General features: G+C 38.5%; 1 protein-coding gene across 1 annotated transcript; it reads right to left on the bottom strand.

The window, feature by feature from the left end:
- Positions 1-8689, bottom strand: LOC124158531. Its single transcript, XM_046533668.1, has 3 exons — positions 7687-8689; positions 4453-5801; positions 1-4065 (listed from the first exon to the last, which is right to left on the bottom strand). The coding sequence occupies exons 2-3, from the start codon at positions 5451-5453 to the stop codon at positions 4026-4028; spliced, it is 1041 nt and encodes a 346-aa protein (XP_046389624.1). The 5' UTR covers positions 5454-5801; positions 7687-8689; the 3' UTR covers positions 1-4025.
- Between the last annotated feature and the right edge of the window lie 6141 nt (positions 8690-14830).

Here is a 14830-nt window from a genome sequence, read left to right on the forward strand (position 1 = left end):
ATGAAATAAATCATGGCTCTTCGTAAAACTCATAACAGGTTAGTATGTTCCAATAATGCAACAGCACTCAGTGCACCTTGTACTGAGAATATTAAATACTTTGAACTCAGCACACTCACAACATTGTTCATCAACCATCATCCACTAAATTTGCAGATCCCATGAACCATTAGCTACAAGCAATAATGAATATTCATTAAAAATATCTCTTATGTAAATATAAAAATCTTTTAAAAAACAAAAGAGCATCATTACTACAATAGAATTTGAAATATTAACAATAAATATATATGAATATGTAGTACCACAGAACAACAATTACATCACATTTCTACGCACTGCATCACATTTTCAGCACTGGACAATGTTATACATGACCTTTTGGTATGGTCTAATTTACATTTTTCATGGTAAATAACCAGCAATAAATACATAGAAACACTACTGATTCTTTGGCACATAGCCCATAAATTCATCTTCAACTACATTGTTCCTAAGCGATCGTTTCACACCGATGACCCCATATCCTATTGTAGCAGACTGCATAACAAAAATGTGACAGTCAAGCACCTAAATATATCTCCTCCGTTTTACATTTAATGCATATTAAATAAAACTAAAATTATTCCAAAAAGCACCATTAATCATAAGCAATGTATAAAAATGAATTTAACACATAAATTCTAGCAGTAATGCTTTATCTGAAAAGGAAGAAACTACTCTACTTCACACTGACATTTATAGCAAAAGTGGAAAAACCATTCTGCACATAAACAGTGTAATTCCTAAAATCTTCATAAGCACCAAAATAGATAGCTTTGATTAATTTACTTGTAAAAAATAAATCAGTAAGACTAACACATTTGAAAAGCATGTTTTTTGCATTCTTTTTTCAAGCATAAAAAGCTTGTGATGCCAAACTATGAATGCACCTTGACAAAAAAAAATCAGGAAAAAATAACATTAATAGTTTGACCAAATGTGCAGTGAATTCTGAATTCTGCAAGTGTAAAATAAGAATTACACTAGAAAAGTCTTTCAAAAGCTTCCTTCGATAAGAAACAACTTTAAGAATAGTTTTTAAAAAATACTACAAATTCAATCACAACTGACTGCATACTTTTGATAAAGTTCTTATCTTTGTCTTCATCTGTCATGCTGATATTTGCAAACTAATATTTTTAAAGAATGCTTTGAATGTCAAAACTATTCTTTTTTCCGTTACCACTTTTAAGTTTTTGATGTTAATTTATACTTTTGGATTCAAAAGACTTGAATGATCAAAATATCATTAAAATTCAAGTATATTTATCAGGAATATTTTCCAGAATTCAATGCATTCTAGGATTTGAATGTCCTGTCTCTGACTTTTTTTCTCCGCTATTAAGATGAGAGTTTCAAGCTTAGGCACCTGTTTTTGTAACTTATAAGATTAATAGAATTATGTGGCCACATCAGATTGGTGTGGCAGTGAACAGTAACCCATCCTAAAGGCGGATGCCACATGATTGCGAGAGGTGGCAAAAAATTTTCAGATCTCATCTAAGGGACTGTGTGGAGATGATTTGAAGTACAACACTTAAGTCATTGAATAGGATGTAAACCTGAGATTATCTAAGGTATTTCTCTCAAAATTTTCATACTGAAGTAAAAAATGAAAGTCGACTTCAACAAATGGCAGAATCAAACCTAATTTCCAATAAAAATTTTCCATTTGGGAAATAATCGAAGCACTCAGATGGATGAGTGCAAAGAGCACTATCAGAACAGCTGAGGAATTTCCCCTCGATGTGACTGCTGCATAGCAGCACAGAGTGAGTGCACAGGTGAAACGAGGACCGTGGGTGGGCTCTCGTGGTTACTCTCCCGAGGGCCTGATCCATAAGCCTTTGCTTTTCACCTGCACACCTCCGGAGAGGAAGGACATTGAAGGAGAAAGGATAGAAGGCACCACCGTGATAATAGCCCGACGACGCCTCCAGGGAGAGGGTAGAGATGAAGGGAGGGAACAGGGAAATCCCAATGTCGTCACTGGGGTGAAGGGACCCACTAATACGGAAACCATGATTTCCTATTTCTACAGAAAGGAAAGATTTCCCCATGAGGAAGAGAAACCGTAAGATTTTCTGTAGATGGTTTGAGTGCAGTCATTAATCAGAGCATCTTTGAGGGCCTTATCTGCCTGAGCACGTATGACTGATTTTCAGGAGCTTAAATATTAGTCGCACGTGGCCAATTTTGTGTTTGCTAGATGATTCAAAAGCCCCTATGACGTGCTCACTCAACTAATCCATTCTGAGAGTTAGAGAATACGTCACACATCAGTCAACTTCCATGGGCTCCAAGTGCCGAATGCAACCAATCTATTAAAAGAATTTGGATAGTTTTAAATTGGAACCATAATGAAGAAAGAAAAAGAAGACACTTAGTGCATTCATGTAAAATCATGAGAAATTTCACGTGAAAGCACAAAGCTTCTTCTTTTTCATTCTTCAGATTGAATCGCTTTCACAAAGTTATGCCTCAAACCATCAATTTTGGAAATATTAATTTATGAGGTCCTGTTTACTTACGTGAAATATTGCACAGTTAAAGAGTACACAGCATCACTTTGTGCAATAATACAGAGTTTGAACGAGCTAACATCTACAGAGTGAATCATGTCACAGCACAGCTCTATTCTGACTTCTACATAGCAAAGCTCCATTTCAATCATCGTATTCCATGTATATCTACCTAACTGAAGTGGTGCCTCAATTTAAACATTTCAAAGGCTCATATCATTATGTTCAAATTGCAGAAATAAAAGAAAGGGTGTCCAAACTCAAAGCTTCCCATGTCCTCAAATGTGATTGACGCCACAACACAATTCATACTAAGGCTATCCCATTCACCAGCCATAGACCATTTTAACACTCACTGGCATTGCTGAAAATAGCAGATAGTTTGATTTAAGATTGATGTAATATCAACACAAAACCTCTACTCAAGCACTGGCAAAATTGACAGGCAAATTAAAGAGTCGATTTAAAACCAATGACGCCAGTACCGGCACTCGCTTCAATTTTGCCAAAGCCTAAAGTTGAAACAATTGGGAACCAAAAGATAGTGGACCATAACAAAAAAGTACGCAGTTATGGACACATGAAACAGCTTGAACACAAGCAACACTAGATGTAGCTAACCATTAGATTATTTCCACACAAGGACAACTTACACAGATAAAAATAACTGAGAAAAATTATTGCTTTGAAGCACCAATGTAAAGCATAAACTCAAGTTTCTTCATAGATTTTTTTAACACTCAGCTTGCAAGCAATAAGTTTTAAATAGGACCAAGATAGCACACAAAATACATGGTAGAACAATAAAAGCGTCTCAGCAGCATCTAGGCTTCAGCAATGTGAGCCACGACTGCCTTGGGAAAAACCATTGGTGTATTTCACCTTACAGTAACCAACTTGATAATACTTCTGAACATATAATAGAGATTATATATAGATATACATATTTCACAATCAGATATTCCACCACAGGGTGGAGATGCCCAAGCACATGCATATATTGTGTATACATGTGTGTCTGTACATTTGTACATATACTTATTAATTCTTTATCAGTGCATGAAAAGAAATAATAAAACCTTACACTCTTCATCTACAAACCCACAGTTTCTAATTCAGATATTGAAGTGGAAGCACAACTCTATACTCGGTGGAGTTATTTATATTAAATTAACAACTTGCATCAAAATTCAGTGAGACGTACGGTATATGTTCAAAGGGACAATGACACTAAGGAATCTACTATAAAATACATATGCGAGAAACAAATCATGTGTATGATTCCGGAACTTAAAAATTGCACACATTTAAAAAAAATCACCTTTCCAAGGAAAATTAAATTGGTAAAACTTCAAAAAACATATAATATACCTTAAGACTTCTTTGGCATCATCCGATAAAGATGGGGGTAATCAATAAAAATATTTTGATTCATCTTAATAAACACAAAATATTGAGCGGCTATTTCATAGCCCTGGCTGCATCAAATGCTGGGAAATTTCTGAAACGGAGAAAATATTTACATTAAAATTATATCAACTTTTCATTCAACTGAAAAATAAAAACGAATAAACTCAAAGGTCAGGATCAAAGCATGAGGATAAAATCTTGTTATTGCATGCATTTCAAGAAATGCAAACGGCCATTTCTTTGACAAAACAAATGCTCCAATAAATCAGCATTAGAGTTGTTTTGGATTTTGGATAATTTGAAATCAAATTATAAAATTAAAAATAGACATAAAGAATGGACCACTAATACATAGCATGTAGAAAAATTATAGACTGATGAAGACTGAAGGTGATAGTGATGGTAAACAGTGAAATTCAAAAAAAAAGAATGAGCCATTTTTCAAAACACATTTTATGAAGTTAGAGTAAGTAATTACCTCAACTGCTCAGCTGGGAAAGTACACTTTATCTTATTTTCCAAGTTTCTTACTTCATCTTCGAGTGAAACTAATGAAGGTTTTAAAGGAGCCATACAGTAGTTGTTACTTCTTTTAATTACTTCTTGCCCTTTACTAATAAGCTGCATGATCATGGACTCATTTAACTTTGTTGGAACAGGTAACACAGAAAATGGAGGAATGGTTTGTGGTAGCTGTATCTGGGTTCCTTTCACTGGATCTAAAATGTCTCCGCACAAATTTTCTGATTCCATCAATCTCTTCTGCTTTTGGCTCAATTTCTTTATCAACGCTCGTACACTGGTTTTATGTTTCTGCCTCCATTCCAAGTCTACTCGCTCCATTGCAGCAATGCAGCAAGGAGGTGTACCAAAAATGGAAGACTTTGAGGCATCCTCAATTTTTCTTTCTGCCTGATCACTATTCACGTTTCCAGACCTTTGAATTTCAGAGGGTTCAGGAGGGCCAATTACCTCAGTCCTGGAATCTTTTGGCATATCATCAGCAAAAACCTTTGAATCATTTTCCCCTCTCCCCCTTTGTTCAGCAAGAGCGAGTTCTGCTTCCCTTTTGCTATTAGCTGCCCTCATTTCTAGAATCTCCTTTTCTCTCTGGGCCAAAATCGATTTCATCAACTCGAAACTCTTTCGCACACGTTCGAAATCGTTCCGGATGCACTCGACGGCTCCGTCCAGCACTGTCTTTTCCTTCAACGCTCCCGTCAGAGCCGCCTTCAACTCTTCCCTCTCCCTCTCCACCACTCTCCTCCTTTCCTCTTCCTCTGCAAACCTGCTCTCCGACTCCTTCAGTTTCCCCTTCGCTCCCTCCAAATCCGTCGCTCCTTCCTCCAGCCGTTTCTGCATTTCCGCCATCCTCCCCAGCCACGCTGCACGCTCCTTCTCACTCTGGGTCACGGCATCAGAGAGCAGCCCTGCTTCCTTCTTCCAAGACTCCACTTGGAGCTCCAACTCGGCCACCATCGCTTCCCAGTGAGCCTTCTCTTCTTTCGCCCACCTTTGACTCTCCTTCAGCCGCTCTTGCACCAATGACGGAGGAGGACAATCTGCCACAAGTTGGACAGGCTGAGATGTATCTGTATATACTTTCTCACTCGATGAAGACCCTGAGCTACCTTTACGATTTTCAATTGAGCACAGCTGTGAAAAATTCTTAGGTGACCGTTGTTTCTCCTCATTCAGTTCCTTCTGAGCCCTGTCTCTTGCAACCTGGCATTCGTGTAGCTGCTTCTGATGCCACTCCAAGTTTCGAGCGAGGTCTTCAAATTCCCCTCTGACTTGCTTGCATCTCTCTTGCTCTTGGATTTTTAACTGTAAACAAAAGAAGAAAATATGAAACCAGCGAATCCACTTAATTTGGAATCTCATTCTCACAAATGCTAGAACTAAGCACATATGATTGACATAAATAGAACTGTAAGCACTAAAAAATTAAAACAACACAAAATTAAAAATCATCAGTGATTCATCCAACAGAGCACACTGGTAAAATATTCTTGAGACAAAGCAAGAGCCACAATGCAACAATTATTTTTCCCATATGAGACTTAACTATTGAATTTGACAAGCATTATCTACTCATGTGATAAGGTCATGGCCATAGATGAATTACATCTACTCAATGAAATCCAAAAAGAAACATTTTTCAGTTGTTTATGTATGAGATGGGAAATTTAGATTCCTTTACATGCAAATTTAAGCATACATATGGTCCTCAAATAACAGAGTACTAAATAAATGCCCTCGCACAAGACTGCCAGCAATTACATATGTGCTAGATCACCAGGCAATCTTTCGATAATCTTGGGTCACACAACAAACAGGACAGTGAAAGTGGTTGAACGAATGCTAGATCAGTCTCTCTTTATTGAAATAAACACTTGCAATTTTCCATGATTATAAAATTTGTTACAACCTAGGTTTTCATGTAACTAGGAGAGTTGGCGCTTCTCCAGTTTTCCAGGCATCACCTTCCCCTCTTTCACTCTCGTCTCCATTCCGTTCACTTTCTTCTCCAGGTTTTCTCATCTCCTCCCCCTCCTCCTCTCTCCCCTTACTCCAGTCAAAAATTGAATAAATTGAAAGTGCTACAAACCACTTGCACCTTCAAGATGATGCAGTAATATTGAAACCTGGGTCATAATACTTTTTTTTAATCGTGGAAAATTGTTTTTATTTATTACGATGTGGAAAATTCCACTCCATAATGCTTGCGTCTTTGTATTTTATTCATTCTCCATATTAGTCGCTGGGTAACAATGGTAGGAAGAGCCATTAAAGGCAAGCCAATCAGGGTAGAGTGCTCAGGCAAGTATCAACCGTGCAGACAGTTCCGAGAAATGACTGAAATTGGTATGGTACTTGCAGGAGGCAACCGACAGCTGAGGTCATTTGTGCCATGAGGGAAGGGTTTGGAAGGAAGGGAGGAGAGAAAACCGGCATCGGCATTAGCCTGCTCTTAACGATAGGCGTCAAGGGGACCACAACATTCAAGTAGGAATCGGGCAGTCTCTGAAAATTCTGTCATTGCTGGGATTTGAACCCCAGTCCACAGGGTGTTAAGCCAACAATCTAACAACCACACCAACCCAATCCCCATGACTGAAATTCTGCAGCTTGTAATCCACAACAAATATTCAATTACGCTGATTTTCCTACATAAGATGTGCCATACATTGAAACGATGCACATATTTGCATCCACCTAGTGCCAACACCATCTTCCAGAGTTGACTTTATTAGACAATACATGGAATAACTAAATCATTAGTACACATTTGCTGGAATTGATACTTTTCTAACACTACTCTACCCTTCATCAAAAATACTAATTATTCTTGATGAAATATTTCAAAAGAAATGTCATGCCTTACTCCACAACAACTAGGATCGTTTGACTATATAATTTTTAAACTATCAATGCTGATATCCACAGTAACACATTACTTGTTTTAAACAATAAGTTTGCTGGACTGCTGATGAACAAAATATTAATACATGATGTGTAAAATCACATTTTTTACATATGCATATTTTCATCTGGTGCAATCCTAATAAAATACTTTAATAAAACAAAAATTATTTTTATATATACTTTGTAATGGCAAATTATTGTACCCGATTTGCAATTGGGCGGATGTCGGTATAAAATATTATCATTTTTTCATATATCTTTACATCCATGCTTTTCTACTTACCCTTTGCTCTTCCTGAAGTTTGACCACAAGCTCTGCAACTTTCTTTTTAAGTGCCTCTACTATCTCAGCTTTTTCATCAACTTCTTCCCGGGAACGCTTAGCTTTAAGTTTCCATTCTTGTTCTTGCTGCTTAAGTACTTCGTAGCTATCCTCAAGAGAGAGTGGCTTCTCAGCTTTCCTTCCTCCTTTGTCACTCGGAGGAATAGGCTTGCAAACATTAGAAAATGAAGATTCATCCCACCTTGCAGGAGCATGTTGGGATGTATTGACGTTACTCCCTAAAGAATTAACACTAACTCGCCGAAATAAGTCTTGGTTTTCCCCGGACCTAGCATCGCCCACATTCTTTTTCTGTGAAGATTTGCCATGAACATTGAGGGGCTCAACGAGAGGCAGAGAAGACTCTGACTTCTTCCAGACTGATTCACTAACCCTCGATAAGACTCCATGTAAACGACGCGTAGGAAGGTGAACCTTCACAGTTTCCTCTTTATTATTCGACGCCAGCGTGCTCTAAATTGAACTCTTCAAGTGAAAATGCGTTGATTAACACTGATAATGCAACTACCGTGTGCTGTGGCTTAAGGTAACGGAAGTGAAAATGCATTCATGGGTGTACGAATTTCGGAGCACCTTCGTCATTTCGCCTCCAGCATCACTTGGGCACTACAGCAGTTACCTTCTATTATAATTCTATCATAACTGTAAGGGCGAAGCAGTCTGTCAACGATAAATCCTGTCACCTTGCCATATCATTGAATAAGAACTTCATACCTATCATTTATAATTTGGCACGTCACCAATTGACCATATTCTTTTGTTAAAATTTTGGATACGCACGCTTCGAAGTAAGTTTGCGAGGAGGACCGTCTTCTTTTGGTGAAAGGTAGTTATAACACTAAACTCCTTTCAACATTTCAATTATTAGCAAATCCACGACAAACAGAAACTCGTAGAACAAATGCATGAATGCATCGTTTGCCAATGGCAAGCAATGTTTACATCTGAGTATTTTGTAGGAAGACCCATAGATGGCGCTCCGTTCGCAGTCATGTAGAGCGCGTATGTATGTATGCCTTGAAAGTTATTCTCCCTCTTTGCCCGTGGAATTTTAGATTTCTCATGACCTCACGTAACGAAAATTTCACTTCTCATATAGTTCTTTTCAATGTATACTCGCGAAATCAAACCATAAGTAAAAATTCTCCGCATTGTATTCATTTAACAACTTTCATTGGTAAGCGCGTAATGCCATTGCCACCAAGAAAACATTTTTCTAGGTGGCTAATGTTAATGCCTTGAAGCTACTCACACTTCCTCAGTAAATAAGAAATTCTTGCGCATTAAAATTTTCACGTACCATAGTATCTTCCCACAGATACTCGCAAAGTTATCACCGAAGTGAGAATAGGGTTGTTCAAGCCTATCAGAACGGTCTAAAAAAACGAATGTATATCACTTCTGATGTAATTTCATTTCGATTGGGATGAATGACAGATGCGTTGAAAAAGTAATGATGGAATTATTAGCAATCAAAATACGAACAATTTTAAACGCCGCCAAAAACGGTCGGCCATCTTGAAATAGAGGTGATGACGACACAAGCCTGTACGGCTGGCCTGTAGCCTTGATCGCTCGATGCCAAGCTGAGTACTCTGCATGCCGACTGGACATTTGCCAAGGTTATTCCTTATTTTGAAATGGCCTATGTTGTGCATGAAGCTTCCGGATGGATCAAGGCTACATGAAATCCATTCTTCAAGTTAGGCAGGCAACGTATGTAGCGTTGACAGGAATTGAAAGTTTTGTATAGCTGCATTTGCTAGGAAACTACGTGCAGTGAACTTTCATTGTGCCTCTAGTGCAAGTGAACACAATTTGTGCCCTTGATGTACCCCTAAGTGAATGATTGCATATAGACGATGAAGTAAAGAGTGAAGTGAGTTGTGAATGTAACTGCTTTGACGAAATTATTTATTTCTCCCATGCTAGTTCAATCAACCCTATACATTTCGATCTAAGGTATCTAACTATTGCCTAGGGGATATGTTTCATATTTGAGCTAGTTGTGCTTTAGGGATACAACGAACGCATATTAATATTCAATCGTTTGTTCGCTTCTAAGTTCCGTTTGATGTTATTACCTATTCATTTTGAGCATTCACGAGTGTTTACATTTCACGAATTTCGTTGCGCTGTTGTTTGTTTTTGTCATATTTTGGTTACGGTGAGTACGGGTAAGAGTAATAGTGAAATTCGAAGTTTTTTGATGTTACAATAACCGGTTTAGCAATTTGTTTCAGCCTATTCATTTCATTGTCCTCGAAATGTCAATGTGAAATTACGTAAACTGATTCTAAGTCGTTAGTGATGAGTGAGGTGTGGAGAATCTTTCGAACTTCAAGGAGTGCAAATTCTTTTAGCGTGTGCAGTGATTGGAAAACCGATTATCATGTTTTATTAGTGTTTTATATTTATTGTGAGTCAAGTTTTTCATTGAATCAGTTGATTCGGAATATACTGATTATATGTATCAAAAAGACAACTCGTGAAATGTGTACGTTGTAGTGCTATTTATGATATGATGAGCAATAAAAATGTACAAGTAAGGGTAATTTTGCTTATTATTACATTTACTAAAGGATAAATTTGGATTTTCTTTAAACACTGATCTGGCGGCAGACGCTGGAGATCTTGAAAAAAAGTGGAATAACCCTGCTGAGCCACTTAAACAACACTGCAGTAGGGCATCTACAGGCTTGTGACGTCACACATCAATTCAAGATGGAAGTAGGGCTTTTTGGCGTAACGTAAAATTTGTCACTGTTTAAAGCCTTCTCTAAACATGTACAATGAAGAAAATAGCATAATATTATTGTCATTGCTCCTTCTGAAGCACGATCTTTCGATTTCTTAAATAAAAAAAATATGGTGAACAACCCTATTCTCCGAATTAACATTATTGAGGTACCACATTTCTTTGACTTTCGAAATTCCTTGGGAGTTATTCTTTCTTTCTTTACGTGGTTATTTTCAATTACGTATTTACAATTTTACTCATCTCACAGCTCAAAAATTTCATATAGAATATAATTGCTTCCAACAGATACCACCTAAATTAGCATTGGAGTGGAACAATAACAATCCCAGTGAGAAATGGGTGGTGGAATCCACGTGGAAAATTAACGTGGATACCACGTGTTTTTGGTCGTGGAATCAATGTGGAACCCACGTGGAAATTTGGTGGAAAAATTAAAACAGCAGTAGGTGCTGTCCTAAAACCATTAAAACCTCAACCACTCTATATCTAAACCTTCTATATATGTGTCTACGATTTTTCATGTGCTCTCATGGCTGCCTTTCCACGAATTATATAAAAACAGAATGTGCGATACATTTTCACATAACTAGCGTGGTTTCAGGATGATAAATGATGCAATGTCACCAGAGAGTTAAGTTCCACAAATTAGAAATTCTGTTTAACATTTTATGATAATCACCACAAATCCACTTGAAATCAACGTGGATTCTACGTGGGTCCAACCACTCAATATCCACCACCACCAAATATCCACCACTCAACGTGGATTCCACGTGGTTTCCACCACCCATTTCTCACTGGGATTATTATTGTATCCACTAAATTTATTTGATGACCGCGCAAATACCTTTTATTACCCTCTTTTATTAACCTTATAATTTAATCACACTCACAGCTTTCCGGGTAAATTTAGAATAGGAGATATCTCAATTTGGTGCAAATTTCACGGGTATAATTCGTTGGAAGGAAAGAAAAATGAATTTGAAATACGTGAAAATTTATAATTTACTATAAGGAAGAAAGAGTGACAACTTCACTATGGTTTTTAAAGTCATTTTAAATGGGGCACGTATAAATCCACAATCTGACGTGCGTACGAGGGCGCAGTCAAAATTGTGTCGTGTAAAGCGGTGAATTGCAAGAACACATAGTGGCGTAACTATAGGGGGGATGAGGGGATAGATCCCCCCCAAAGCCTCAGAGAAATAAGAAAAGTATTGAAAACTAGTCTAGTGTTGAAATTTAATAACTGCATCTGCTTAAAGTCAATTTTTTTTCCAAAATTATGAAAACTGCTTTTCCAGGCATGTCATTTTTCAAAAATTTTCCCGGACCCCCCTCTGCCAGTTGCCTGGGGGGGGTCACCACCCCTTCCCCCAAAAGCATATTCATAGTTACACCATGCTAGAACCACGGCCCTCCGTGCTAGAATTTGAATGCGACAATGCATGCATGAGAGGTGGCATAATAGCCCATATTCTAATTACATTCATGCATTCGCACAACTGCTAGCCAAAAAAGGGAAATTAATGCTGTTATGAACCACACAAAAAAAATGATATATATATATATATATATATATATGGTGACATACCGACCATATGTCCGGTATTTCTTTCGCTGAGCAATGGCCCGAGCAGGGGATGATCGCATATGTGTGGGTGAGCGTGCCTACGACTGTGTGTGTGGATAGATTGTCATGCCCCGGGCATGAGGTATATGTGATTAACAAGTGTTTTGTGTTGGTCAGCACGGACCGATGGTTGCCCCACTCGACGGAGAGGCACAAGTGAAACCCCTCTTACCTAAAAAAACCCCATCCCTTGTGCATCATTCCCCTCCACATGAGTATAAATCCGCGGAGAGAGAGAGCCTAAAGGCGAGAAATCCTAGCCCGGTCGATGGGGAGAGAATGAGAGTGGTGACCTGCCTGATGGTCGTCATTTCTGGGGGTGACCAGAGAGTGCTGTGGGAGGATGAGATAGTTCTACGGAGATAGCCAGAAGCGGAGCGAGATTGCAGACGAGCGACAGACGGGACCAATGCCCAGAGGTCGGGAGGAAGACAGCCCTCGATCCCGCGGACACTTGGGTCCAACTCGTCGCATCATTGACGGCTCCTACTGCTCAGGCTCCGACGAAACCGTAAGAACGTCGCAGTTGGCGACCCGTCCTCGTGCTTGTTCGCCCAGACCCGAATTACTTCCCAAATTGTGTAGCCAGAATATTGGTTCTCTCTCTCTGTCCCGGTGTGCCGTATCTATCAACAAACTGTTGACTCATTGTCAGAAATCTGATTCAGTGTGATCACGAAAGCAGCCTAAAGACTTGATTTGGGCATGTTGTAAACTCAGCCCACGTATTCTATAAATCACGAATTGTTCTTTTTGTTTTTGGAGGGGGGTAATTGAATCGTATCATATTGTGCATTTTTCGTTCACCTCATCTTCATCAGGGTAATTCATTTCGATAAATGTGTGTGTATGTTATGCAAGTGGAAAATATATTTTTTTTGTGTTTCAAAGTAATTAACAATGGTTCGATCATTCCGTACTCGGGACTATTGATGCCCTCACCACCCTATAAAATATGTGGCGTTTCATGTTCGGTCACAATATATATATATGAACCGTGTAAAATGGCCTTCACGTGCATAGGCGGATCCAGGGGGGGGGGCACGGGGGCACGTGCCCCCCCCAGACCCTCAAAAATATGCAAGATTTTTTAATACGGTCCTAATATCATTGCGTTTGTTTTGTATTACGAGGTATCCTTGTGCCCCACCCAGAACAAAATCCTGGATACGGCCTTGCTTGTGCCCCTCCCAGAAAAAAATTCTGGATCCGCCCCTGTTCACGTGCTTATGTGTAATTTGGTAAATATAAATTATACAATTCAGAGAGTTATTTCTTCCAGTCAAATTTTGTATATGTTAGAAGGAACTAAGATTAATGAAATATTTGATGCATTAGATTAGGAGATTTCTAAATTTCCATAGGAACAGAGTGCGAATAACTTCCAAAGGTATTACGCGCTTATCATTTAAATGTAGAAAATAATTACAATTCGGAGATCTTTTGGGAGTTCTTACATAAGTACTAATTTTGTGGGTACCCATTGGTAAGAACCATGATCATGAGTGGAATTTTTGTAGCATGAGATAATTTCAATATCCAGAGTGTGAAAAATGTTATAAGGAATTATTCGCTCCTCAATGAAATGTGGAAAATAATTAAAATTTGGAGAGTTTTAATATCTGGTCTAATTTCTAGAGTATCTTTAGGAAGGAATTACAATTTGAGAAATTCTTAATTTGAAATAGGTATATAAAAAATTCTAAATTTCCATGGAAAGAGTGTCTGAAGAAATTCCAAAGAATTATGTACTTATCAATGAAATTTGGTAAATAATTATAATTTGGGGTGGTATAACTTCCAGTCGGATTTCTTCAGTTTATGATGGAAGGAACTATGCTCATGATTTTTTGATGCGTTAGATAATTAAAATCCTTAACTTACACAGGATGATGACAGGAATAACTTATCCAACATATTACACGCTGATCAATCAAATTTTGAAGGTGTCTTCGGGATAGCCAACCAAGATGGGTAGTTTTCAGTTGCTTACCTTGTGGATGCAAAAGCCAAGAGTTTGGAAGCAAGTAAAAGTGACATTAACATTATGGTTACCTGAAGAAACCCTCCCTTTGGCTGAGGTACATGGATGGCACATTTGTCATTTGGCCCCACAGTCGACAAGATCTAGACAATTTCCTTGAACACCTTAATGGGCAACATCCCGGCATCCATTTCACCATAAAGACAGAAAAGAGTGGTCGGATCCCCTTCCTGGACCTCATGGTAGAAAAAAAGATAGACGTAGCTTTGGGAAATCCCGTCTACAGGAATAAAAGCCCACACCGACAAATATCTATATGCTACTTTCCACCACAATCCCTCTCCCCTCTCAGAAGGCAGGTCTGTTGAAAACCCTGATCCACTGCGCTAAGATCATTTCGGACCAAGACTCCATCCAAAAAGAAAAAGAACATCTCGCCAAGGCGCTTCATAGAAATGGCTACAAGAAAGAGACGGCCCTAAAAAGGACCTTACGGAGTGACAACAAAGGAAATGAATCAACAGAAAATTCATCGCAAGAGAAACCCACAGCATACGTTGCTGTTCCCTAAGTAGCAGGAACCAGGGAGAGAATTGCCAGAGTTCTGGCCAAACATATTGTGAAGACCAGGTTCACTTGCTGCAAGAAAACAAGCGACCTTCTGCCAATGCCAAAGGGCAAGATCTCGCACTTACTATACGAGGGA

Source organism: Ischnura elegans, chromosome 5, assembly GCF_921293095.1.
Source record: "Ischnura elegans chromosome 5, ioIscEleg1.1, whole genome shotgun sequence".
Lineage (NCBI taxonomy): Eukaryota > Metazoa > Arthropoda > Insecta > Odonata > Coenagrionidae > Ischnura > Ischnura elegans.

Bases quoted from the DNA above. Each gene is read 5' to 3' on its own strand.
- LOC124158531 (XM_046533668.1), bottom strand. From the start codon at position 5,453: ATGGTGGCCGAGTTGGAGCTCCAAGTGGAGTCTTGGAAGAAGGAAGCA. The intron at 4,066-4,452 runs GTAATTACTTAC...TCTCCGTTTCAG, and splicing joins TTCCCAGCTGAGCAGTTGAG to AAATTTCCCAGCATTTGATG.